The sequence below is a fragment of the Micropterus salmoides genome, unplaced genomic scaffold (genome assembly GCF_014851395.1).
Source record: "Micropterus salmoides isolate LMB-PRFRI ecotype aquatic unplaced genomic scaffold, ASM1485139v1 Ms_hic_scaffold_5, whole genome shotgun sequence".
Classification (NCBI taxonomy): Eukaryota; Metazoa; Chordata; class Actinopteri; order Centrarchiformes; family Centrarchidae; genus Micropterus; species Micropterus salmoides.
Window position 1 is genome coordinate 38,361,553 of NW_024044237.1, and position 26,229 is coordinate 38,387,781.

The following is a 26,229-nucleotide window of genomic DNA, read 5'->3' on the forward strand; positions in this document are numbered from 1 at the left end:
ACACACACACACACACACACACACACACACACACACACACACACGTTAGTCCCTGTGATGCTGATGGTGAGCAGCAGGGGGCAGCGCTCATCAGAAGGTTACAATCATTACCAGCAGGATGAAGGAGATTATATATTTAAAACCTGTCTGTTGCAACAGAATCAACTGGAGATTAATTCATGAATTAAAGTAATAAAAACCTGAATATAAATCAATGAAACACATGTGCTGTTAATTCCTCTGTTCTGACTGACAGGTATTAGAGCGGTCATACCCTAACTGGAAGGTCCGTGGTTCGATACCCGGCGTCTGCATGTCGAAGTGTCCTTGGGCAACGTTACATCGGCGTGTGAATGAGTTAATTTCTGTTTCTGTGGGTGAATGTGATGTAAAGCTCTTTGGAAACAAAAATACATACAAATACAGTCCATTTACACAGGAAGCTTTTATTCTGAAGGTCAAGTGACACGTTTACAGCTGTTTCCTGCAGTCACAGTGATCCACAGAGCCGACAGGTGAGTGTGAGAGGGCTGCTGTCAGTGTTTGTGTTAAAACAACAGAAACCTGATCTCGGAACAATTTGTGTTATCGTCTCTCTTTACGATCCTGCATCGCACTTCCTGATTGACCCTAAGCTCCTGACCCTAAAGCCTGACCCTAAAGCCTGACCCTAAGCTCCTGACCAGCCTCATAAGGCCTCTGAGGATGCTGGGAGAAATTAGCCTCAGTGTGGAGAAATGTGAGCTGAGGCGTCCTCAACACCTGACCTCTGCCCAGACCTGGACCTGAATCCAGATGTTCCAGACAGTTTGTATGAAATGACCAAACAATTACAGGAGGTTTATGATTCTTTGTTTTCAATTCAGAATTTTAATCGGGCCAATCAGAGATAACTTTGGTTATTTCTGGTTTCATGTGCAACCAGGTGACCAGCTCAGACAAACCCCGTCCCCTTCTATCAAACAGGAAGGCCACTGATCAGGTGACGTTGATCCTGACGTGTCAGTAAAATGAGTTCTGGTTCTGTTCAGACTCTCAGATCTGGGTCAGAGACAGATCCTGGTCTGCAAACACAACCTGATCAATAGCCTCCATCTTTCTCTGACGTCTCCATGAAGACGTCGTCCTCCCGGGGTCCAGGCAGAGACGGCGTCACTGATAAACGAGGGATGAATCAAGTCTGTTTGTCCTCCAGATGTTTCAGACTGATGTGATGTAGTTTTCCTGTTGTGCCATAACAATGACTCTCTCTCTCTCTCTCTCTCTCTCAGTGCACATGGTCAGTGGATGTCGAACGCCCGGCGGCCTCTGCATTTATTCATGGGATCCTCTGAAAGTTTAATAGAGCAGCTCCATTAATCTGCGGGCCTGTTTTAAAAGCAAGAATTAAAGATTCATCTGCCCCCCCCACTCCATCCAAAGCTGACACTGAAATATTTATGAGTGCTGAATCACTGGATGAGGAGGAGACTTCACTGCTGCTGTGAGACACAAATATTATATTAATACTTCTCTAAGTCCTGAAAGGTTGCAGCGATGAAAAAGACCTGACATCTCTAAAGAGTCTGGTCATTCACACTGCCGGGGACGCCGGGGATGCCGGGGACGCGGGGGGACATGTCCCCTCCACTTTCTGAAACAGCTTTTGTCCCCACCGCTTTTTAAAATCATAATTTGTTAAAAATGTTGAGAAAAATATCCTGCAACAAGAAATGTTAACTAACTAATGAGTGATGAAACGAAATTTGCACAATAAGAAAAACATGCAATGCAATTTTAATGTAGAATAAATGTCCAAAAAAAGCAGGTTAAGTTAAAAAAAAAACAACAAGCAGCTGATTACTGCATTATATTTTGTGTTATAGCTGAATTTCGTTTTTTCCCTTTAAATAAATAAAAACATTTCCACCATAAATGGATTCAAGTCCAAAGTCCACAAAGACCGAAAAGGTCAAAAATGTGCAAACTGTTTGAAGGCCGCTGAAACGCGGCGGGTCTTCAGGAGGACTCGTCTCTGAAATCAAGCCTTCTGTAAAAATCTTCAGAACGTTGAGAAGTGTAGGCGATCATAGATGAGCAGAGAAATGTCGACGGCGTGTCAAATAAACAGAGCGATGGCAAACAGCCAGCAAGACGAGGACAGACGAGGACAGACGGCTTGACAGGGACCCTGGCGCCATCTTGTCTGTTGTCAGAACCACAAAATGATGCAGAACATTTCTCCAGAATGCAGGAAATGAAGCGTTTAATGCTCAGAGACGCCCCGATCATCTTTAAAATCTCTTCTCTGCTCGTTATGTCTGGTGAGCTCCTCTGAACCTCCGCAACACAAAGTCACGTCCCTAAATACAGAATCAAGCTCCTGCTCACTGATGAAAGATCATAAATGATGCTGGAAACAGAAGTGAAGTCACTTCTGTTCTGTGGAAACACAGACACGTGTGTTGATCACATTTTGTGTTTAATTATGAATTATTATTATTCTGAATCTTGAAAGTATAAGAAGTAAATGTAGTAAAAAGTGCAGTATTTCCCTCTGATGTGCAGTATTAGTATATAGCAGAAAATGGAAATACTCCAGTAAAGTACCTCAAAATGATCTTTAAGTCTGGTGCTTTAGTTCCTTTGCACGTCGCCGTCTGGACTCTTTGTTCCTCTGAATGTTTGGAGGAACTTTCTAAAGCAGGACAGTTTTATAAAAATCACATCATGCAGTTTTTCTTCAGGGAGACGTGTGTGCACTACACGCAGTTCTGTGGTGCTGCAGAGACGTCAAACATCCCACCGTCATCACTTTAATGTCTTTCTCAGTGAAAATGAGAATACAGTCAGATAATCTTCTTTCTGAGCCGTTCAGCACCAGAACAGACGCTTTCCTGTTTCATCAGAGACAAAGCGGCTCCAGAGTCCTGACCTCGACCCAGTCCAACAGGATCCAGACCTGATCACCGGCATCAGAGCTGGACCTCACTGCTGGTTCAGCATCTGAAAGCGCGGCCCAGCAGCGGGTTAATGGACATGAGGGAGGGGAGGCCTGTCCACATACTTTTGGCCATGTAGTGCCGATCCGGACTGGAGAGGGGGGGGGGGGCACCGTGCATCAGAAGCTCCGCCCCCCGGTACGCACCGGGAGCAGCAGAGAGGACTGAGCCGGTAACGGAGTCAAACGCTCCTCCTGCAGCTGCTCTTCACTCCGACTTTCTTCTGCTTTGCGCTTTTCTGTGGCCCGACTCGGCTCGGCTCGGCTCGGTTCGGCTCGGCTCGCAGCGGCGGAGGGAAGAGAGCGAACAGCACAAAGTTTAAGTCCGAGTCCAAAAGGAAGGATCCGGGGAGAGACCCGCTCCTGCTGCGGACCGACGGCGGGGTCTTGAACTTGCAGAGCGGCTCCAGACACAGCGAGAGCAGCGGGGAGGGAAACAAAGCGGTGGAGCTCCGCGGTTCTGCTCGGAGTCCGGCTAGGGTTCTGTTCGGGTTCTGCTCCGGGTCTGGGCTCCTCCCGGTCAGACTTCACAGTTTGTGGGACTCTGAAAGTGTGGAGCAGTTACATAAGAGACACAAAGAGGACAGAGACCCTGAAAGAGAGCTCCGGGAGTTTGAGCGGATCCGGACTCTGCGCGCAAATCCTGGACCGAGTTTAGTTTCCAGCAGCGCGCACGTGGACGTACGGGTCCCGGGTCTGCACACGGACCTGCTGCGGGTCTGACTGAGAGAAAAGATGAAACTTTGGGACCGCTTTTGGACGCGAATCTGGTCGAGCCGTCGCCCTGAAGGTTTTCCCTCCGCACACGTGAACCAGATGGATTATTAGACTCGTTATCGCGCTGCCTGCTGGGAAATAATCAGTTAAAGCCCGAGAATGAAGCTGATAATCGATGAAAATTGAGTATCGATCCGAAGTGATTAACCTGTTCTCCTGCACCCCGGAGCCTCGCGGTCTTTGATGCGTCTGGGTTCTGGTTCTGGTCCCTGCGGGTCCCAGCGCGCTCAGAGCTGAAGACAGGAGACGCGGATGTTCGGCGGGACGCAGCGCAACGCGCCGCCGCACATGGAGCGCTCCGGGCGGCCGCCGCTGCTGCTGCTGCTCGGCCTGCTGCTCCGGCTCTGCTCCGCCGTAACCGACGACCGCCTCATCTCCGACCGGTACGCGGTCTACTGGAACAGCTCCAACCCAGGTAAGACCCGGTCCCGAGCCGGTGTTAGAGAGACTGGAAACGGGGGAGAGCGGGCTCAGCTGGAACCGGACTTTAAGTTCATCACCAGCTTTTTATTTTCAGCTTCAGAGAAAGAAACAGTTATTAGTAAAGCCGAGCTGAAGGTTAAATCCTGAACCTGAGGCCACATCAGGACCAGGCCGCTTCTCTCCACCTTAATCTGAACTTTATCTTAATTTTAATCTAAATGTGAAAAGTTTAAGAGCTTTTCAGAGAAATATCTGCAAATACAATCAAGTTTGATTCAAACTGAAGCAGAAAGTTTGAAGTCTTTGTTAAATTTAGTTTCTGCAGCCAGTAATTAGGAACCTGTCCTCCCGGGTCCTCCCTGGTCCTCCCGGGTCCTCCCGGTCCTGGAGACTTTAAAGTGTCTGATGTGAGATTATAAACCAGATTAATCCAGAGAGTCGGAATCAAAATCTGTTTTATTCATATAAAATAAATCCTTCTGTCTATCAGTGAAAGGGACAAACGTGTGAATCGACGGGCCCTCTGGGGCCCCCTGATGCAGACTCTGGACAAAAAGACAATAAATAAAATACAACACCTATCATATTTAGTGACTTTAGACTTTAAGTTTTTAAATGAGTCAGACATCTGAATTTTTGTATTATTTCTGACAGATTTAATAAAATCTGTAGAATTTCTTAAATAACATTAAATATATTTCTTTAATTACAGAAGTGCTTAATTAGACTTTCAGACTAAATGAAAAATCAGTTCAGAGGCAGAATAAATATAAATTTAAATATCCAGAGATTCTGCAGCTTTAGTCTGAAAATAAAATTTTAGAGGAGATGAAAACAGGAAACTGAAGAGCTGCCGTCTGAAAATATGAATTTATTAAAACCAGATTAATTTTCTGTCCTCTGAGCAGCTGCATCATCAGTCTGTGGTGACACAGCTGACCTCCATCTCTTCTTCTGTGGTTTTTCTATAACATCAGTACTGACTGTACTCCGGCCTGGCAGCAGAGAGTTCACAGCTCATTGTTCTGCCCTCTGATTGGCTGACTACTGTCTGCTGTCTGAACTGTCCAATAGAAACCTGTGGTTTATTGTGAACTCGCAGGTTTTCTGGTTTTTACATCGAAACATACAGTAGTTTCCTGGAGTCTTTCTGTAGTTTCCTGGAGTCTTTCTGTAGTTTCCTGGAGTCTTTCTGTAGTTTCCTGGAGTCTTTCTGTAGTTTCCTGGAGTCTTTCTGTAGTTTCCTGGGGTCTTTCTGTAGTAGTCTTTCTGTAGTTTCCTGGGGTCTTTCTGTAGTTTCCTGGAGTCTTTCTGTAGTTTCCCGGGGTCTTTCTGTAGTTTCCCGGGGTCTTTCTGTAGTTTCCCGGGGTCTTTCTGTAGTTTCCCGGGGTCTTTCTGTAGTTTCCCGGGGTCTTTCTGTAGTTTCCCGGGGTCTTTCTGTAGTTTCCCGGGGTCTTTCTGTAGTAGTCTTTCTGTAGTTTCCCGGAGTCTTTCTGTAGTTTCCTGGGGTCTTTCTGTAGTAGTTTTTCTGTAGTTTCCTGGAGTCTTTCTGTAGTTTCCTGGAGTCTTTCTGTAGTTTCCCGGGGTCTTTCTGTAGTTTCCCAGGGTCTTTCTGTAGTTTCCCGGGGTCTTTCTGTAGTTTCCCGGGGTCTTTCTGTAGTAGTCTTTCTGTAGTTTCCCGGAGTCTTTCTGTAGTTTCCTGGGGTCTTTCTGTAGTAGTTTTTCTGTAGTTTCCTGGAGTCTTTCTGTAGTTTCCTGGAGTCTTTCTGTAGTAGTCTTTCTGTAGTTTCCTGGAGTCTTTCTGTAGTTTCCTGGAGTCTTTCTGTAGTAGTCTTTCTGTAGTTTCCTGGGGTCTTTCTGTAGTAGTCTTTCTGTAGTTTCCTGGAGTCTTTCTGTAGTTTCCCGGGGTCTTTCTGTAGTTTCCCGGGGTCTTTCTGTAGTTTCCCGGGGTCTTTCTGTAGTTTCCCGGGGTCTTTCTGTAGTAGTCTTTCTGTAGTTTCCTGGAGTCTTTCTGTAGTTTCCTGGAGTCTTTCTGTAGTTTCCTGGAGTCTTTCCGTAGTTTCCTGGAGTCTTTCTGTAGTAGTCTTTCTGTAGTTTCCTGGGGTCTTTCTGTAGTCTCCTGGAGTCTTTCTGTAGTTTCCTGGAGTCTTTCTGTAGTAGTCTTTCTGTAGTTTCCTGGGGTCTTTCTGTAGTTTCCTGGGGTCTTTCTGTAGTTTCCTGGGGTCTTTCTGTAGTAGTCTTTCTGTAGTTTCCTGGGGTCTTTCTGTAGTTTCCTGGAGTCTTTCTGTAGTTTCCTGGGGTCTTTCTGTAGTAGTCTTTCTGTAGTTTCCTGGGGTCTTTCTGTAGTTTCCTGGGGTCTTTCTGTAGTAGTCTTTCTGTAGTTTCCTGGGGTCTTTCTGTAGTAGTCTTTCTGTAGTTTCCTGGTATCTTTCTGTAGTTTCCTGGGGTCTTTCTGTAGTTTCCTGGGGTCTTTCTGTAGTTTCCTGGGGTCTTTCTGTAGTTTCCTGGGGTCTTTCTGTAGTTTCCCGGGGTCTTTCTGCAGTACTCCTGTAGTACTCCAGACTGGTTCATCTTGTACAACAGCACATATATAGCTGATGTTTCACATAGAGAAATATCAGGTTTCCCAGAGAGAGCGTCGTATTTCATACTGTGTAACGTCTGAAAGCCACATGTTTGTGAAAGGACTCCGTTTGCAGAGGAAGATAATGAGAAGCAGCCGAAAGCTCCAGAAAGCCACTGAGCCACCTTCGGGTTTGACGTCACGTAGAACAGATGTTTTGATGTGAAATAAGTGATGAACGTGTGTTCAGCACGTTAAATGTGCGTTTTCGTCCCAGCTGAGAGGAAATCGACCAGGCCTCAGCCAAAAAAGTGGGGATTTAGTTCTAAAACAAAACACAGACAGAATCATAAACGGGATGAATCTGATGTTTGAGATCAGAACTGTCGTTACAACAGCGAGGCGCCAAAGGTTTCGCTGCTACAGCCAGAGAAATGATGATATTTAATTATCGTGCAGTCACACAGAGAACGTTTGCCTGAATATTTGTGGAAACTCCGTACGCTGTGTCTGCAGTGCAGCTTCAGTGTTTTTCCTGCCTGACTCTGCCAGCTGCAGTATTCAGGCTCGTACGGCAGATTTCTGCTCACAGAGTTCAACTTTAAACTCAAGTGAAGAATTTCGTAGGGACCTGTACATGTCGTTTTACATTGCAGTATTTATTTATAGACACAATCACCAGGCAGGAGGGTCTGTGTGTGACGGTGCTGAAGGTAAAATCTGCTGCAGCCTTTCAGACAAAACTCAACTGAACGACTTTTTTAAAGGACAGAATAAGAAATCCTCCCTCTGCGCTCAGAGTCTGAGCAGGAAACAGTTTAACCTCATTTCACTTTAATTTTCCTTTGTGTGTGTGTGTGTGCAGCTTCATCCTGCTGTAGACTTACAGTCTGTAACATTCCTGCAAACAGACTTTTTTATTTTGAAATCCGCTCGGTGTCCAGTTTATTAGGAACACCTATCTGAAACTAATCCTGTAATAATCCTGACATTCAGTCTGTTATACTGAGAGGTGTTTCTGTTATTTTGTCCACCCTCACTGACGTGGCGGACAAAATAACAGAAACACCTGTCAGTTAAGAGACGACACCGTCTCCCCAAAACAGCAGCAGCAGCGTGAAACTCTGCATGAGTTAGACTTCACCTCCGTCCTTCCTGAAACAAAGCAGCCGAGTCGCAGGACGTGTTGTTGTTGTTGTTGTTGTTGTTGTTGTTGAAATGCAGTAAATAACAGACCTCCAGACAGACGACCCCTGACATGAAGCCTTCGTCCTGCGTCCTCTCCACTTTTCTCTCTCTGCTTTGATGCTGCAGGACGTTGTTCTGCGTTCAGCGAAGAGAAACTAGTTAAAACAATTTAATCTGTTCACAAACATCGATCGTTGGTCCGACAGCGAAACTCTAGATCCCGTCAAAGTCATCTGAAAGATTTTATCGTTTTACGGGACGCCTGTCGTCATCAATTAGTCTGTCAGGTTTTTTTAATCCATCGATTTTTTGTTTTAAATTCACATCAGAGAAATATTCACATTTTAGAAACTGGAACTCGTTGGTTTTTGCTTTAAATGATTAACTGATTATCAAAATCGTTGCCGATTGATTTTCTTTGGACTAATCAAGTAATCAGTTGATTGTTTTTAGTCACCTGTTATTTTAACTTAATGTGTGAATATTTTTCATCAAAGTAATGTCCTGAATTTGTCCCTGTCGTGATGCCGTAGGTCTTTCTGCTGATGTTGCAGTATTTCTCTGTGTGACTGGACTCCAAATGAAATTTAGAGGAAATGAAGTGTTGCTCTGTGGCGGCAGAGTCCCGAAGCCAAAACACAAAAACCCCAAAAATGTTAACTTCATTAAAGTTTCCTCAAAGCAGAAACCTCCAGAAAAAAGTCCCAGAGCAAGAAAACAAAACACGGGCAGGAGGAGCGCCGGGAGCGCGGCGAGGAGCTCCTGATGGATTCAATAAAAGCAACGTGTGAGTCAGAGAAACGGAAAACATGAGTTCATCCTGAATGAGTCCGCTCAGACGGAGAAACACAACAAGGAGCGCTTCTCTTTGTCCGGCCTGCAGACGCACTTTTACTGAGAGAAGAGGTCAGGATGCTAAAGACCTACTGTAGTCCTACGGGGGCCTGTGAGGGTCAGTGTGACTCTGAGTTTGTGAAATGATTTCAGTCAGCCAGAGGTTTCACATCAGTCATTCAGCCTTTGGCAAACATAAGTATAAAATCAGTAAAGGAGTCAGTGTGGAGCTGATCTGGGGTCAGAGACGCTGGGATCTGATTAATGATTCGCTTCTCCGGTCAGAGTCGGCGCTGACACGCCGGCGGGCAACCACATCTAATAATAATGATAATGATATTATAATAACGGTGATATTTAACGAGGGTCTCCTGAGCATCTGGAGCTCAAACGGTTTCTATCGGACGCTGAGGAAAGTTCACCAGCGTGTCCCCGGACGAGTCCAGGCGTAGAGTCCAGTGGAGGCTGAGACACGCTGGCTGGCGTTACAGGGACACGTTCACAACACGCGGCCGCAAACTGGTTTTTAGTGTGTTTGTGAATAAGCAGTTCTTAGTGTCTGAATGTTGATTTCATTTGAGCCGTTAGATCTGAGAGACACTTCAGGTCAAAGGTCAGACACAGTTCAGGACTGAGTAACCCGGGTAATAAACATGTTTTATTTTTACTGGTTTAAATGTTTTACTTTCAGATTATTGATACGATTCTCGGACCGTCCGAACGCCACCATCATCGCCTCATTTTCAGCTCTTCATCGCTTGTTAATCAGCTGATTGATTAAGCAGCTCACTGACTCGTTAAACACCCCCCCCCCCCCCCCCCCGATTCTGGCAGGTTTGTACAGTCTGGCGCCCGTTGGCCCGTCTCTCTGCGCTGCTGGAGGAGAAAATGGCGGACGGTTTTGTTCTGAGGGAAGAACAGAATTGTACAGCTGCAGCCGCCATTTTGTTCTGCCTCTTAACTCCAAGGTCAGACCCCCCACCCCGCCCACCCAAAGCTTTACCCACGCCGTCCGGAGGAGCAGCCGAGCGTCGTCTCAGACGGACGGAGACGAGACACAACCACTGAAATTAATTTCCTAAACTGGAAACAAACGCAGGAAGCATCAACGTTGAGGCCAATATTTCTGACATGAAGTTCATTTTGAGAATTAAAGAGTAAAAAGTTTCATTACAGCGATTTATTTTATATTATAGACGTTTCTCAGACTCGTAAAATCGTCCTTTTTTCTCAGAGGTTTGGTTCAGAGCCGCTCATTTACACACGGATCAATAAATAAAGTTCAGGTTTAAACGTTGGAGGTTTGAGCTCTGGAATCAAAGTCAGACCGAACTGATGATGATGATGAAGAGCGTTTAGGACATTAAACAAAATCTGTAATCTGGATCCATCAGATGTTGAGGTGATTGTGACTGTAGAGGCGTCCATGTTGGATTTACATGTTTGATCAGCTGGTTGTTCGCTCAGGTCAGAAAAGTTTAATTCACTGGAAGCTCGTGGTCTCAGGTAAACAAGCGTTTACAAAGAAATGTACTCATGTGAAAAGACGACGACTCGTGGTGAATTTAAATGATGTTTGTTGAACAACAGAATTTACCAGAAAATTAAAATAAAAATAGATCAATGCGTGACGTGGCTGCGTGACGTGGCTGCGTGGCTGCGTGACGTGGCGACGTGGCTGCGTGACGTGGCTGCGTGACGTGGCTGCGTGACGTGGCTGCGTGACGTGGCTGCGTGACGTGGCTGCGTGACGTGGCGACGTGGCTGCGTGACGTGGCGACGTGGCTGCGTGACGTGGCTGCGTGACGTGGCGACGTGGCTGCGTGACGTGGCGACGTGGCTGCGTGACGTGGCTGCGTGACGTGGCTGCGTGACGTGGCTGCGTGACGTGGCTGCGTGACGTGGCTGCGTGACGTGGCTGCGTGACGTGGCTGCGTGACGTGGCGACGTGGCTGCGTGACGTGGCTGCGTGACGTGGCTGCGTGACGTGGCTGCGTGACGTGGCTGCGTGACGTGGCTGCGTGACGTGGCTGCGTGACGTGGCTGCGTGACGTGGCGACGTGGCTGCGTGACGTGGCGACGTGGCTGCGTGACGTGGCTGCGTGACGTGGCTGCGTGGCTGCGTGGCTGCGTGACGTGGCGACGTGGCTGCGTGACGTGGCGACGTGGCTGCGTGACGTGGCTGCGTGACGTGGCTGCGTGACGTGGCTGCGTGACGTGGCAGCGTGGCTGCGTGACGTGGCAACGTGGCTGCGTGACGTGGCAACGTGGCTGCGTGGCTGCGTGATGTGGCAACGTGGCTGCGTGACGTGGCAACGTGGCTGCGTGACGTGGCAGCGTGGCTGCGTGACGTGGCAACGTGGCAGCGTGGCTGCGTGACGCGGCAACGTGGCAGCGTGGCTGCGTGACGCGGCGACGTGGCGACGTGGCTGCGTGACGTGGCGACGTGGCTGCGTGACGTGGCTGCGTGACGTGGCGACGTGGCTGCGTGACGTGGCGACGTGGCTGCGTGACGTGGCTGCGTGACGTGGCGACGTGGCTGCGTGGCTGCGTGACGTGGCGACGTGGCTGCGTGGCTGCGTGACGTGGCGACGTGGCTGCGTGACGTGGCTGCGTGACGTGGCGACGTGGCTGCGTGACGTGGCGACGTGGCTGCGTGACGTGGCTGCGTGACGTGGCGACGTGGCTGCGTGACGTGGCTGCGTGACGTGGCGACGTGGCTGCGTGGCGTGGCTGCGTGGCTGCGTGGCGTGGCTGCGTGACGCGTGATGCTGACGTGTCTCCTCGGTCTGGCTCGGTTCCGTCCCCTGACTGAACGCTGTGGTGCAGGACGCCGTCTGTGAGCGAAAACACGTTTCCATGTTGAATCTTCTGTTGAAGACGTGATGTCTCGTGACGTTCTGCGGAGGGACGCACTGAATGAATGTGTTGTCACTCTGCAGGCTCGTCTGTGATTGGCTCGTTGGGGAATCTGTCCAGTAAACATTTGTAGTTTTTGTGTGCGTCACTCTTTAAACCAGGTTCTGTCATGTGATCTGAAGAACCCGTGCTGCTCCTCCGGATGTTTCAGATGGATGCGGTTTCTGAGCCGGCCTCCTGTTCTTTTATTTGTCTGCAGCGTGGACCAATGGCGTGGCAGCGTGGCGTCAACAGGGAGAGGTTTCTGCCGGAGCCGCTCCTCCAGTTATTTTTACTCTCTCTCCTCCTCGTGTCTCAGCACTTCATCATGCTTTCTGCTCCCCGCTCATGCATTTTAATGTCTGACCCACATTTCATTGGATCTGCACACACACAGACACACAGCAGGGAAACTTTGAAGTCCTGGCTCGAGCTCACGGAGGAGGAGGAGGAGGAGGAGGAGGAGGAGGAGGAGGAGGGAGAAGAGCTGCAACCTTTCACTGTTTTCTGATGAAATTCGCCCTGAAAAGCAGCAGAGAGGGAGAGCAGGTCAGATCAGGAGACGAGCGTCACTGAATCTCTCTGAAGACTTGAGCTTTGTTTCTGCACACAGTCGGCGGCTTTAAAGGAGCAGCAACCCTCGTCACTTTAAACAGCTCCCGTGCTTAGCTCAGCTTAGCTTAGCTTAGCTTAGCACAAAGACTGGAAGAGGGGGGGAACTGCTAGCCAGGCTCCGTCAGAAATCCACCTTCCATCAACTCCAAGTCTTCATGTGTCAGTAAATCTTCAGCACACTGCAAAAACAGCTTCTTTCCAAGAGCACTGAGTCTTAAAACACCCGCCTTTACGACCGCCACCGCATCATAACCCTCTTCAATATCAACCCTCAGAACTGAACCACCACCTGTTTGTCAGTCACACCTGAGCAAAAACCTCGAGACAGTATGTGCAGTACTTTATACAGTCAGCACTTTAAACATCCGATTATCTTGTGCAGAATACTGCACAGTACAGGAGCATTTTAAGGATCCTAGTATTTATTATTCTGCACAGTAGCATTTATTTTTGAATCTTGGCCGAGCGTGAATGAGAGCGCATGTATGGACAGTGTTTCACCTGCTTTAGGAGTTGCACAGCGAATCTCGTTGTTCTACTGGTGCAATGACAATAACGTTTTCTGATTCTGAAAAGCTATCTCGCTCTCAACGTGCTGTTCGCGTCCTAAAACAGAAATAATTTTTATAAAACAAAAATCGCGGCGCTCGGTCCGATCCGTCCGGTTCAGCAGGATGCCGGGGTCAAACGTTTCTAGAACATCCCTGAATGAAACCAAGTGACCTGTTAAAACGGGCGATTTTTAAGTGTAGTTCTGCACAGTGAGATAGATTAGATTACTGTCCACAGAGGGCTTTTCCACAGCCCAGAACATCACCAGTCAACATTCACTGTTCTTCTCCCCACAGACAGGTGAGAGCCGGACTCGAAGCGTCCTCATCCAAACACTTTGTTCCGTGAAACTGCCTTTTTTTAACTGAAAAGGCCTTTTTAAATCGGAATGAATAACCTGCTCCGAACACACACTCTGCACTGAACGCCTCAGGTCCTCTGGAGTCTGAGTTTAAAACACGAGCTGTTTCAGTCTCTTCTTGTGCCGTTTGCTGCTCACTGATGTTCTTCAGCCTCGGCCAACGTCGGGACGAAGCTCCTCACAATAATAATGGTTTAAAACGGTTAAAGCTGCAGAGAGAGCAGAGAGAGAAGTCTTATTCTACATTAAATTGTCAAAGACGGTGAACACCTCACAGTGAGCGTGTGCACACATCTCTTACACGTGTCACCAGATTAAATTAGATTCTGATCAGAACGTTTTTATGTCCACGCCTTCCTGAGTGACTTTTAAATATCAAGAAATTACAATTAGTGCAAACATGTTGATAAAAGGCAAAGCGACGTGTGAAGCTTGATTACTGAGCAGAGGAAACGTTGGTCTGTGTGAGACACTTTTTAATAACAGCACAGCGACGCTAACGCTGCCCAATCAGAAGATACATTAACTTCTTTTGGTCAGGACGCCTTTTAAACTGTAAAATCATGTTTGGATGCCGCTTCATAATCTGTGGGGGGGTGTTTAGGTTTTTCTGAACCCTTGCTGAAAGTGAGATGAAGCAGAGGAGACTGTCTCGCTGTGTAACGGCAGCCATCTTCTGCAGATGGTTCTGATCCACCGGGTTTGATCGGGTTCACTTCCCACTGGTTTTAGTTTAATGTGTCTTTGTTCTACATGAAGCCTGGAGACTCAGCATGAAGTCGGTCTCAGACGTCTTTTATACATTTAGTTTTGCTTTATAGTATCGGTCAAAAATAATTAAATGATCAGTTTGGGGAAATAAAGACCTGAAAGGACTTTAACGGGTTTAACGAGTCGGGAGCATTTTATTCCATTTATTTATTTATTTCTCGACGTGCAGCTCAGACCTAAACGGCTCTTCTCACATCCTCAAACTGATTTGAGTTCAGCAACAGTTGATTTCCAGTCCAGATTAATTTGTTCCAGGAGGACGAAGCACCAGGTCCTGAAGCAGGTCCCGGTTTCAGGCTTTAATGTGATTTAGTCTGCTGCTGTGAGGCTGCCCGGTCAGAGCTGCTCGTCTCTCCTTTTTTATTGATTAGATCATTAAGTCGGAGCCGATTGTGATTTTATGGATGAATGACTAGAAACATTTAGAGAAATAAGTGAATGTTCATGTAGCTGCGCTGAGATCAGTTTCTAAACGATAAGATGCCGTTACTGAGAGTAAAATTGTTCTATTGTTACTCAAAGTTGATGTTTTATCTGAAATAACTGCACTGATTTCATATTTTAAAATATTTAATTTAAGACCAACTAATTTAATTAGTTCATTGTGAGACAGGAAGTGACTCAGATTTAAATGTTGGCGATCGCCGACGCCGTTAAACACTCCTCTAATTTAGAAACGGATAAAATGTCATTTAGTTTGACGTCGTGATGTGGCAGTGATGTCACGGCGTGAAATGATGTAACGGGATCGTTTGACAGCATGACGTCACATCGTGTTGCTGTGGCAGCTATTACGTCATCATGCCGCGTCGTCATGTGACATTTATTAATTAGTTGATTATATTTAGTTACTGAAGTGATCTGATACATGCAGTAGAAGCAGAAAGTGGCATAAAATAAAAACACTGCATACTTAAGTAGGCTCTCTTCACCACTGGTACCTGTCGGAGGCCGCCGTCCGCCTGCCTCACTGATCCTTTATGTGACTGTGAAGAACCAGCAGCCCAGCCGGGTCCTGATAAACCCGCGGCGCTGAAGCAGCAGCCGGACTCACCTGGAGCTCTAATCTTCTCTACAAATACTCAGTTGCGTACTGTGTTATATACTCTGCACATCAGCGTGAGTGAGAATAAACACGCCGCCTGGAGTTTTCCTGTAATATGAGATTAGAGATTAGATGGAACTCCATATTTTAGGTCTCGCTGCAGGAGCTGGGTGTTTGTAGGAAGCTGCAGCAGCTCGCTGCACCAACCGGCCTGCGCTCAGTTTAGAACAATGCTGAATGTCCAACAGAAGAATGTATTCACAGCAGCTGCCTGAAGAATTAGGCTGCATGATGATCCTGCAGGACCGGGTTCAGGTGGACGCTGGTCTCGGACTCTGTCCTGCAGCGTGACCGGCGCAGAAATGACGGCTTCGAGCTAAAGGGCCCGAAACTTCCAATTTTTGCTTCTTATTTTTTTTTAAATAAAATGAATCTTTGTTCTTTGTGACAAAATAACGTAGTAATTATTTCAATTATTTCCGTGAGCGCGCAGAGCGCCGCCGTTCGCTGCCTGTAAACTGACAAACACTGCTGATGGTAAAACGTGCGGCGTGCTGGCAGTTTGTTCGCCTGACAGCGTAGCGTGACGTCAAGTGACAGGGCGCCGTGCAACCTGATACAGGACCACAGGTGGCGGCTGTCGGGGCCTTCACTTGGTCATCCCAGCCTGTCTCCTGACTGGTCCGTTGGGTCCTCGTGGAGGGACCCTGAGCTCAGAGCAGATGGTGACCTTTGACCCTGCAGGAAGGGAAAGAAAAACAAACGCCGCCTGTCCGTCAGACGGTCTGTCTTCTCCTCTCCTCCGGGTTCTGCTCATCAGATATTTGAGTTTCTCTTTCTGAACGTTCGTTTGCTTCTTCTTGTTCGTGCAGAAACGTAAGAACACGAGTTCCTGTAGCTGCAAACGATGAATAATGAGCTGCGACTCTGAACGTGCTGCAGACAGGTCGGATCAAAGATCTGTACGAGAATCAAACTCACTTTCAACATAAAGACTCAAAGACAAACAGGCGTGTTGCTGCGTGGCGTTCTGGAGCTGCAGCAGTCGGAGGTGAAAAACCACAACGTGCAAATTAGTGCAAAGCTAGTTTGAGACAAAACAAACGCTCAGCTGTTCTTAGACAGAGTTTGTTTCTTTGTTTCTGTGTGTGATTATTTGAGTCTGTCAGTCAGCGCCGGCTGGTTTACGGGGTTTGTGTTGATTAGGAAGCGCTGTGATCAGTTCCCACCTCAAAAGTTTCATTTCTCAGATCAGGAAACGCATCGGAACATCAGAGTTTCCAGCTCCAGTTTCAGGCCTGAAGCCTCTAAAATGGTGAGTTTTCTAGCTGAGGTTCTGTGGGACAGAGAGGGGGGGCGTTCAAGGACAGAAACACTGAGGCAGAAAGAGAGAGAGTTCATTTAAACTCTGAGTGACGGAAAAGTCCAGAAAGTCTTTGAAGCTGCGTTTCAAAAGACAAAGAAGAGACGAGTACGGGACGGTGATCTGTGTGTCAGCGGGAGGCGGCGGCGGCAACCGAGGGCGCCGTTGTTATAGCAACAGCTACAAGACAGCTGTTAAGACAACACACATCTGGGAGACACCCTGCTCCTCAGATCCTCGTCCACCGTCTCAGATACGTCCAAACATGTCAAACATCGTTGGGTCAACATTTCCGGGTAAACGGGAAACAAAACCTCTCTGTGTGACGGTGACTCAGATCTCCTGACATCCCAAGTGGATCCTGAAGATCTGGATCTGGATCTGGGCCTCTCTGGGGGGCTGACTGATGTCCAGCAGAGTGAGACGTCCTCCTGTAATAAAACCATCTTCTCCTCAGATCAAAAATCTCAGCTGATCGTCTTCACGGTCTGGCAGGGGAGGGGGGGCCAGGGGCCGGGGGATCAGGGTCTGGGGCCTCTCTTTCTGTGTGGAGTTGTTCTCCCAGTCTCTGTGCAGGTTCTCTCCGGGTTCTCCGGTTCTTCCACAGACCAAAGGCCTGCAGGTCGGGGGAACAGCTGTCGGTCTCTGTGTGATGGACGGGCCACCTGTCCAGGTGAGCCCCGCCTCCTCTCAGGCGTCAGCTGGGACCAGCTGCAGCCGCCGCTGCGTGTGTGTGTAAACAGGATTAGCAGCTCAGGTGTGCCTCTAACAGGATTAGTGAGTCCTCCTGAGTGCTCCGAGGTGTTAATCCGAATTATCGGCCGCTGAAAACAAAAGGTGTGTTTGTGGACGCTGTGCGGGGTGATCCAGGGCGGGTGGTGTTTACCCCCCCCCACCAGGTGGCTCAGGCTCTATATTAGCAAACACACAGCTCCATGTGTTTTAATCCCTCGCCGTGTCTTCAGGCTCCTGATTGGTCCTTCTGGACTTGCGGTGAGCTGCAGGTCGCAGCTCAGGTCTCGGCGGTCCAGCTGTGAACATCAGGAAGACGATCGGCCTGACGTGCTGCCAACGGGCCCCAGAGCCCCCTGCGGTGCTTCTCCCTGCTCCCTGCCTGCAGGCGTCAGACCTGCTGCCCACTGAATGTATTTGAGAGTTTGGGTTTGGAGGGGGTCCAGCTGCAGCGCCGCTCAGCTGCTCAGCACCAAGAGAAAAAACTGGAGCATTTTGTTCAGAGTTCAGTTTAAAATGCTTCCTGCAGAGCTGCGATCAGGAAAACTAGTGGAAACAGTCGAGTCGCCGTCGTCACGCTCAGATACAGCCAAACAGAAAATGTCTCAAAACAACAGAAGAAACAAAAAGAATCTTTCTAATAAACCGGTTTGTGACGAGGATTTCAGACATTTAAACGGACTCTCCTGAGATGGTAACTGTAGTAACGGCCCCTTGCAGTCGTGGGCGGCGCACACAGCCTGGGGGGGCTCTAGAGTGGAGGAGGTGAGCCCGCCAATCAGAACTGACTGGGGTCTGTTTGTGAGGAAGTTCCAGTCTCTCTGCAGTATAGGACTGGTCAAGACTGCAGAATCAGACGGTTCTGGTTCTCCTCCAGATGGGCACCTAGTCTCAGACCTGAAATCTGAGCCTAGCAGGGGCCATGTGTTCCGTGTTAAAGACCTCCGTCTGGCTGCAGGTCTCTGGGGACCACCGCCCCCCTTTGATCAGAGAGCACTGATCAGCAGCTCGGACTCTGAGCTGATCACTTAGTGTCCAGTGAAGGTCGGAGTCTCGTTCAGCTCAGCGACTCGCTGACTAACAGGACTCACCTGAACTCACCGCAGAGTGTCCTCCCTGACGAGACGTTCAGTGTCACGTTCAGGACGCGTTTTTCTAGCAATCTGTTCATTTCTTCTTTTTGCCGCCGTCGCAGTCACACGGCCGCTGCTGAGGAATCTCCCACAGGAAACGGATTTAGTTTCCTAAAGTGAAGAAAATTTCTGACAGCGTTTCAGTTTCTTTGTTTTATGGGTTATTTCCAAATCTTTCCCACAGGAAGTGGATGAAACATGGTTCGGACTTTTTCTTTCATTCCTGTTTTTTATCACGTCGGGTTTTTTTCAGGGAGCCTCTTAAAAAATGTTTGGCAGGAACCAGCGTCCCGACTCGGGTCCAGACAGCCGCCCCCCCATCAGAGACCTCACTTTGTTTCTGGCTTTACTCTTCATTAATTAATTATACCGATCATAGATTTTTCTCACTGATCAGTTTCCACAGTAACTCCAGCTTCAGCCGAAGCTTAGTGTCTATATGAAGCGAAGAAATTACTGGGTCTGGGTCTGGGTGTTAGCGTCGATGGGTCGTGGTGTTTGCGATGGGTCGTGGTGTTGGCGTCGACGGGCCGTGGTGTTTGCGACGGGCCGTGGTGTTTGCGACGGGCCGTGGTGTTTGCGACGGGCCGTGGTGTTTGCGATGGGTCCGGGTGTTGGCGTCGACGGGTCGTGGTGTTTGCGACGGGTCGTGGTGTTTGCGTTGACGGGTCCGGGTGTTTGCGTTGACGGGTCTGGGTGTTTGCGTTGACGGGTCTGGGTGTTTGCGATGGGTCCTGGTGTTTGCGTTGACGGGTCTGGGTGTTTGCGATGGGTCGTGGAGTTAGCGTCGACGGGTCCGGGTGTTAGCGTCGACGGGTCCGGGTGTTTGCGATGGGTCCTGGTGTTTGCGATGGGTCCTGGTGTTTGCGTTGACGGGTCTGGGTGTTTGCGTTGACGGGTCTGGGTGTTTGCGATGGGTCCTGGTGTTTGCGATGGGTCCTGGTGTTTGCGTTGACGGGTCTGGGTGTTTGCGATGGGTCCTGGTGTTTGCGTTGACGGGTCTGGGTGTTTGCGATGGGTCCTGGTGTTTGCGATGGGTCCTGGTGTTTGCGTTGACGGGTCTGGGTGTTTGCGATGGGTCCTGGTGTTAGCGTCGACGGGTCTGGGTGTTTGCGTTGACGGGTCTGGGTGTTTGCGATGGGTCCTGGTGTTTGCGATGGGTCCTGGTGTTTGCGTTGACGGGTCTGGGTGTTTGCGATGGGTCGTGGAGTTAGCGTCGACGGGTCCGGGTGTTAGCGTCGACGGGTCCGGGTGTTTGCGATGGGTCCTGGTGTTTGCGTTGACGGGTCTGGGTGTTTGCGATGGGTCGTGGAGTTAGCGTCGACGGGTCCAGGTGTTTGCGTTGACAGGTCCTGGTGTTTGCGATGGGTCCTGGTGTTTGCGTTGACAGGTCGTGGTGTTTGCGATGGGTCCTGGTGTTTGCGTTGACAGGTCCTGGTGTTTGCGATGGGTCCTGGTGTTTGCGATGGGTCGACGCTCTGCAAATTCAGTTCATGTTTCCTGTGGCCCACTGGATGTACTGACAGCTGTCACTTAATTAATTTGAAGTAACACACAAAAGCTGCACAAATCAGACACATTAAATATCAAAATCAATATTTTTTTGGTTTTGAAACAAAATAATCAAAGAATGAACCATACGCAGATTCACTGTGACGGGATTCATCCTTTTAATTCCCAGCTTTATTTAACTGTAATTAAAGTTATAAAAATGGAACCAAGCAGTTTGATCCTCAGAGTTTCAGCGTTTTCTGTCTGGAGATACAGGAAGAAACACATGAACCAGCAGCTCAACACGTTTCCACGGGTCTTTATTCAGGGTCCGGCGCGTACCGGTGTAACACCAAAATCTGTGACCCAACAGATTCTGTGACTACACCCAAACGATGATGTTTTCCTAACCATAACCAAGTACTTAAACCCAACCAAACTGCAACCGCTTCACATCGTCAACAAAGCCTCTGCCGCTAAACTTGCCATTTGGGTCACAGAATCTGATAGGTCACACATTTTGGTGTCACACCGGCTCTCCCCCGGGAGGTAGAAGTACACAAACAGCAGGACGGGTGCTCATGAGGGCCAAAGCATCAAACACATCCAGCGTGCGTTGTGTCAGCAGGTTAAACCCTGTTCAGATCCACTTAGCTGGTCCTCGCCGTTTCTGACCAGAGTGATTCTGGTCCCAGCTGGTCCCAGGTTCTGTTTTTAGCTGAACGTTTTTCTCACAGCGCGGTCTTGTGTTCTCCTCTGTGAGCTCACGCCGGAGCAGAAACTCTTTAATGTTGCTGTTATTCATTATGGATGACCTTCCTGCTCAGACGGCTCATGAATCATTGAGAGCCGACCAATCACAGCTGGAACCTCACTGCTGGTTCTTGTTCTACACGTCATCAGAGCCGGGACTGACTCTCCAGGTGTGGCCTCTTATCAGACTGATCTAGAATCAGATTCAGGCTCGTCATGCTGCACCCTCTGTTTCTCCTGCTCGCCTCAGAACACATGAGCTGTGATGCAGGACTCTGTCCAGATCACCTGGTCCACTACCAGCCGGCGCGCCAGCTGTTTCTGATCGTTGTATGAAATCTCTTTTTATTTCCCAGATTAAGATCCCAGTTTTCCGTCTTTATTTTACTGAATTTACAGTTTTCTCACATTTATCCAGCAGAGTGTGGTGGATGAATAAACTTTCAATAAGAAAATATAATTTAATTTAATCAGTATCAATGAATATGAAGCAAATATGCATATAGAAGTATTCAAATGCATCGCTGCAGTACATTTACTGTGAACAGCCTCCACGTGCTGCTGAACACACGCTCTATACAAAGCCTGACCAGACGGAATATCTGACTCCGCCCACACAGCCACAAAGTCGTAGCCAGCTCGCGTCTCTTCAGTTTGTTGCTTGCGCGCCGACTTCGATATGGTGATGTGTGTAGGCGAGGCGCTGAGCCCCGCCCTCGGTGGAACCAGCGGCCGTAAATAACCCCAAAACACGGCGGCGTGGTTTCGGTTTGTTGGTTTAACACGGGCGGAAACGCAGATCATCATGTCTCTGCAGGAACAGACGCACCGTCGGTTTAATCAGAGTGTCAATAACCTGAGAGATGTTTTCATGCGTCAGACGTTTTCAGCTGCTTTAAAACTGATCGTCAATTTTTATTTAATTTTAGACCTTATTTTACCAGGCAAATTAATTAAGAACAGTTTTACAATAACAGCCTGGCAGGAGACAAAGGCCTCCTGTGTGAAAGTACTGGGATTAAATAAAAACATGAAACTATAGACAGAGGATGCAGGACAGCAACACGGTCCCAACAACCAACCTTAAAAGCAGGCACAAGGACACCAGATGAGAAATAATTAAAGACAGATAAAGAAACAAGATGATCTACAGAGAGTAAAACGAAACATGATTTTCCACCTTAAAGCTCTTAAAGGGTCAGAAAGGTGCTTGAGTTTGTTAAATACTGAAAAAGGCCACAGTGGTTTGGTTCAGCTTTATATAATCAGGAAGTACAGCGCACGCTCATTAAAGCGGCTCCAGATATTATTAGAAATCTTAGTAAGTTGAACTTTAAAGTGTTTCTAATTAAAGCCCGACTTCTTGGATATTCTGTCGTCTGTCAGTCGGCAGTCCGGCCCACAGTTCGGCCCTGTGACCCGACCTGTTGTATCTGAGCTTCCTCATGTGGTCGTCCTCCATCATCCGTCTGCTGCGACCTGCAGAGCAGAGCCGGTTCATTAGCGCTCCCCCGGGAGGCGTCTGCACTTAATTCATCACCAAACCAGTTTCCTGCTTTCGTATCGACCGTTTGATGTGTGATGGATGTTTCGTTTCCGTCTTCACCTCTCGGGTTTATTCAGAGCGCTCTGCGGCCTGTCGAGCGGCGCCGCGGCGAGGCGAGCAGCCGGTCGCCGCTTTACGAGCGTCAGCTTTGGTCTGAATTTAAATCTGACCTACTTTTGCCATCAGAAAGCATGAATCTGTTTTTCTTCTTCCTCGGGGGAGGAGGGGGGACACAGGAAACTCTGTAAGCGGACTTTTCCCCAGACGGAGGGAAGCACCGGCAGATTTACACCAGGATGAAGCTTTCAGAGCAGAAAGCCTTTTCTTTTCCTCCTCTGAGCGGCTTTGGCTGCGGCGCCGCCCTAAACTGTCAGCCTCTCCTTCTCCTCGTCCTTTTATTCATTCAGAAACCTGACACAAACTAAATCTGCCTTTTCTCTTCCACCTGAGCCGGAGCTCCTACCGGCTGCGGCGGCGGCGTGGCGGCTGCGGCGCTGCAGCTCCAGAGTTAATGGGATTATGCAGATGGCAGCGCTCTTTAAGCGCCCATTTGAAGTGTTTAATGGAGATTATGGAAATGGTCGAGCAGCTCAGACCCTCGCTCACTCAGTGAAAAGGCGACACAATGACAAGAAAGGAGCAGAGGAGCAGCTGCTGAGTCGGGCCGGCCCGGGGAAGTCGGGGTGACGGGTCGGCCGGGTGATTGACAGCTGGATGACTCTGATGGCTCTGAGGCTCTGTGGCAGGGCGGGACTCTGAGAAACAGAGAAACTCTCTGGAAGCAGAACACGGACTTTTCACCGCTGTTCACTTTGTCTTCCTGCTGCTCGTCCAATCATCAGGCTCCAAACAATGATCCGAACATCACACTGAAAACTGTTTTTACAATCTGCTGCTTCAATTCATTAATTTCTTTATTCATTTGTTCACATCTGAAAACTTTCTGAATGAATTCACTTTCAGATTCTCAGTCACATGAGATTCAGCAATCTTTGGCGGCGGTGTGAAGTCACATTCAGAGTTCACTTCCGCTCTTATTTTGACTGGCTTCTTTTCCAGTAGCAGCTGAGGCTCATGGGTATTGTAGTAGTTAGAGACAGAAGTGTAAATAATTCAGAGAGAACGTGAACCTGCCTCCGTGCGTTCAGATGGAAAAAAGCAGTAAAGAAACGCGAGCATCTGCGATCTGAAGCAGGAAGTCACAGATTCATGAGCTTGAAGGTTTCAACTGGTTTCAAAAGATTTGATGGCGGTAAATATTTAATCTGTTGTCGTGACGATCGGGACGTAAACAGCTGAAATACAGGGTTGAAGTTAAAGAGTCATCTGACAGCATGCATGCACGTGATTGGCTAACGTCTTGCAGGACAACGTCACGTTGCAGGTTTGAGTTGGTCGGGACGCAAACTCCACGTGGACCTGAGTGTGTCGGGACGTTGGAGTTGGTCAGGACGTTGGAGTTGGTCAGGATGTTGGAGTTAGTAAGGACGTTTGATTTGGTCAGGATGTTGGAGTTAGTAAGGACGTTGGAGTTAGTAAAGACGTTTGATTTGGTCAGGACGTTTGAGTTGGAGTTGGTAAGGACGTTGGAGTTAGTAAAGACGTTTGATTTGGTCAGGACGTTGGAGTTGGAGTTAGTAAGGACGTTGGAGTTGGAGTTAGTAAGGGAGTTTGAGTTGGTCAGGACGTTGGAGTTAGTAAAGACGTTGGAGTTAGTAAGGACGTTGGAGTTAGTAAGGACGTTGGAGTTGGAGTTGGTCAGGACGTTGGAGTTGGTCAGGACGTTGGAGTTGGAGTTAGTAAGGATGTTGGAGTTAGTAAGGACGTTGGAGTTGGTCAGGACGTTTGAGTTGGTCAGGACGTTTGAGTTAGTAAAGACGTTTGATTTGGTCAGGATGTTGGAGTTAGTAAAGACGTTGGAGTTAGTAAGGATGTTTGATTTGGTCAGGACGTTGGAGTTAGTAAGGACGTTGGAGTTAGTAAGTATGTTGGAGTTAGTAAGGACGTTTGATTTGGTCAGGATGTTGGAGTTAGTAAAGACGTTTGAGTTAGTAAGGATGTTTGATTTGGTCAGGACATTGGAGTTGGAGTTAGTAAGGACGTTGGAGTTGGAGTTAGTAAGGGAGTTTGAGTTGGTCAGGACGTTGGAGTTAGTAAAGACGTTTGATTTGGTCAGGACGTTGGAGTTAGTAAAGACGTTTGATTTGGTCAGGACATTGGAGTTAGTAAAGACGTTTGATTTGGTCAGGACGTTGGAGTTAGTAAAGACGTTTGAGTTAGTAAGGACGTTGGAGTTGGAGTTAGTAAAGACGTTTGAGTTAGTAAAGACGTTTGAGTTAGTAAGGACGTTTGAGTTAGTAAGGACGTTTGAGTTAGTAAGGACGTTTGAGTTAGTAAAGACGTTTGAGTTAGTAAGGACGTTGGAGTTAGTAAGGACGTTGGAGTTGGAGTTAGTAAGGACGTTGGAGTTGGAGTTAGTAAGGACGTTGGAGTTGGAGTTAGTAAGGACGTTTGAGTTAGTAAAGACGTTTGATTTGGTCAGGACGTTGGAGTTGGAGTTAGTAAGGATGTTGGAGTTAGTAAGGACGTTTGAGTTGGTCAGGACGTTTGAGTTGGTCAGGACGTTTGAGTTGGTCAGGACGTTTGAGTTGGAGTTAGTAAGGACGTTGGAGTTGGAGTTAGTAAAGACGTTGGAGTTAGTAAGGACGTTGGAGTTAGTAAGGACGTTGGAGTTAGTAAGGACGTTGGAGTTAGTAAGGACGTTGGAGTTGGAGTTAGTAAGGACGTTGGAGTTGGAGTTAGTAAGGACGTTGGAGTTGGAGTTAGTAAGGACGTTGGAGTTAGTAAGGACGTTGGAGTTAGTAAGGACGTTGGAGTTAGTAAGGACGTTGGAGTTAGTAAGGACGTTGGAGTTAGTAAGGACGTTTGAGTTGGTCAGGACGTTTGAGTTGGTCAGGACGTTTGAGTTGGTCAGGACGTTTGAGTTGGAGTTAGTAAGGGAGTTGGAGTTAGTAAAGACGTTTGAGTTAGTAAAGACGTTGGAGTTAGTAAGGACGTTGGAGTTAGTAAGGACGTTGGAGTTGGAGTTAGTAAGGACGTTGGAGTTGGAGTTAGTAAGGACGTTGGAGTTGGTCAGGACGTTTGAGTTAGTAAAGACGTTGGAGTTGGTCAGGACGTTGGAGTTAGTAAAGACGTTGGAGTTGGTCAGGACGTTTGAGTTGGAGTTAGTAAGGACGTTGGAGTTAGTAAGGACGTTGGAGTTAGTAAGGACGTTGGAGTTAGTAAGGACGTTGGAGTTAGTAAGGACGTTGGAGTTAGTAAGGACGTTGGAGTTAGTAAGGACGTTGGAGTTAGTAAGGACGTTGGAGTTGGAGTTAGTAAGGACGTTGGAGTTAGTAAGGACGTTGGAGTTGGAGTTAGTAAGGACGTTGGAGTTGGAGTTGGTCAGGACGTTGGAGTTGGTCAGGACGTTTGAGTTGGAGTTAGTAAGGACGTTTGAGTTGGAGTTAGTAAGGACGTTTGAGTTGGAGTTGGTAAGGACGTTTGAGTTGGAGTTGGTAAGGACGTTTGATTTGGTCAGGACGTTTGATTTGGTGGGAACAGTCTGCGACGCCACACGGACACAAACTCCACGTGGACCTGAGTGTGTCGGGTCTAAGGATACAGAAACTGTCCTGGTTTTATCTTGGCTCAACAGCACGTGTTGAAATCGATCTCTTTTTAAATGTAGTTCTGAACACACGGTTTGTTTGAAAGTCCTCTAAAACCAGAACCAAACAGAACCAGCAGAGTTCCGGTTTGTTTTCATGCTGTCTGTCTTCGTGCAGGAACTCTCTTTAGTTTCGGATCTTTTCCTCTTTCTGGTTGCCTTCTTGTTGGCTCTGTTCTGATTGGACGACAGAGCTTTTGATTTTTGTCTCTCCATCTTTTACTCATTCATAAAAAATGCATAATAAAAGCCTCATAATGCTGTCGAGCGGCGAGGATAAACATGGCGGCAGAAGAAAACAAGAACGCCGTCAGTTTTTCACGCTCTGATTACTGCGACGTCTTAGCGAGGTTCACATGACGGAGGCTGACTCTCACACATGTCTGCAGGTGTTTAAAGCAGCAGGCTGCTTATCTTTCAGGATTTATTCCGTTTTCTTCAGCTTCCTTCCTGCAGCTCAGCTGTTGGTCTCACTCAGTTTCAGGTTAAATTAAA

General features: G+C 48.1%; 1 protein-coding gene and 1 long non-coding RNA gene across 2 annotated transcripts in view; one reads left to right on the forward strand and one right to left on the reverse strand.

The window, feature by feature from the left end:
* Nucleotides 1–426: 426 nt before the first annotated feature.
* LOC119888880 lies at nt 427–3,086 on the reverse strand. The gene is made up of 2 exons (XR_005441967.1): nt 2,590–3,086; nt 427–1,330 (listed from the first exon to the last, which is right to left on the reverse strand). It is a non-coding gene; the product is annotated as an uncharacterized LOC119888880 (long non-coding RNA).
* Nucleotides 3,087–3,116: 30 nt separating this feature from the next.
* LOC119888878 (ephrin-A2-like) overlaps nt 3,117–26,229 on the forward strand; it is a 92,427-nt gene continuing 69,314 nt past the window's right edge. The window contains exon 1 of the mRNA XM_038699659.1: nt 3,117–4,170. Within this exon, the coding sequence (XP_038555587.1) occupies nt 4,010–4,170 (161 nt within the window). The 5' untranslated portion in view covers nt 3,117–4,009. The remainder of the gene's footprint in view (nt 4,171–26,229) is intronic.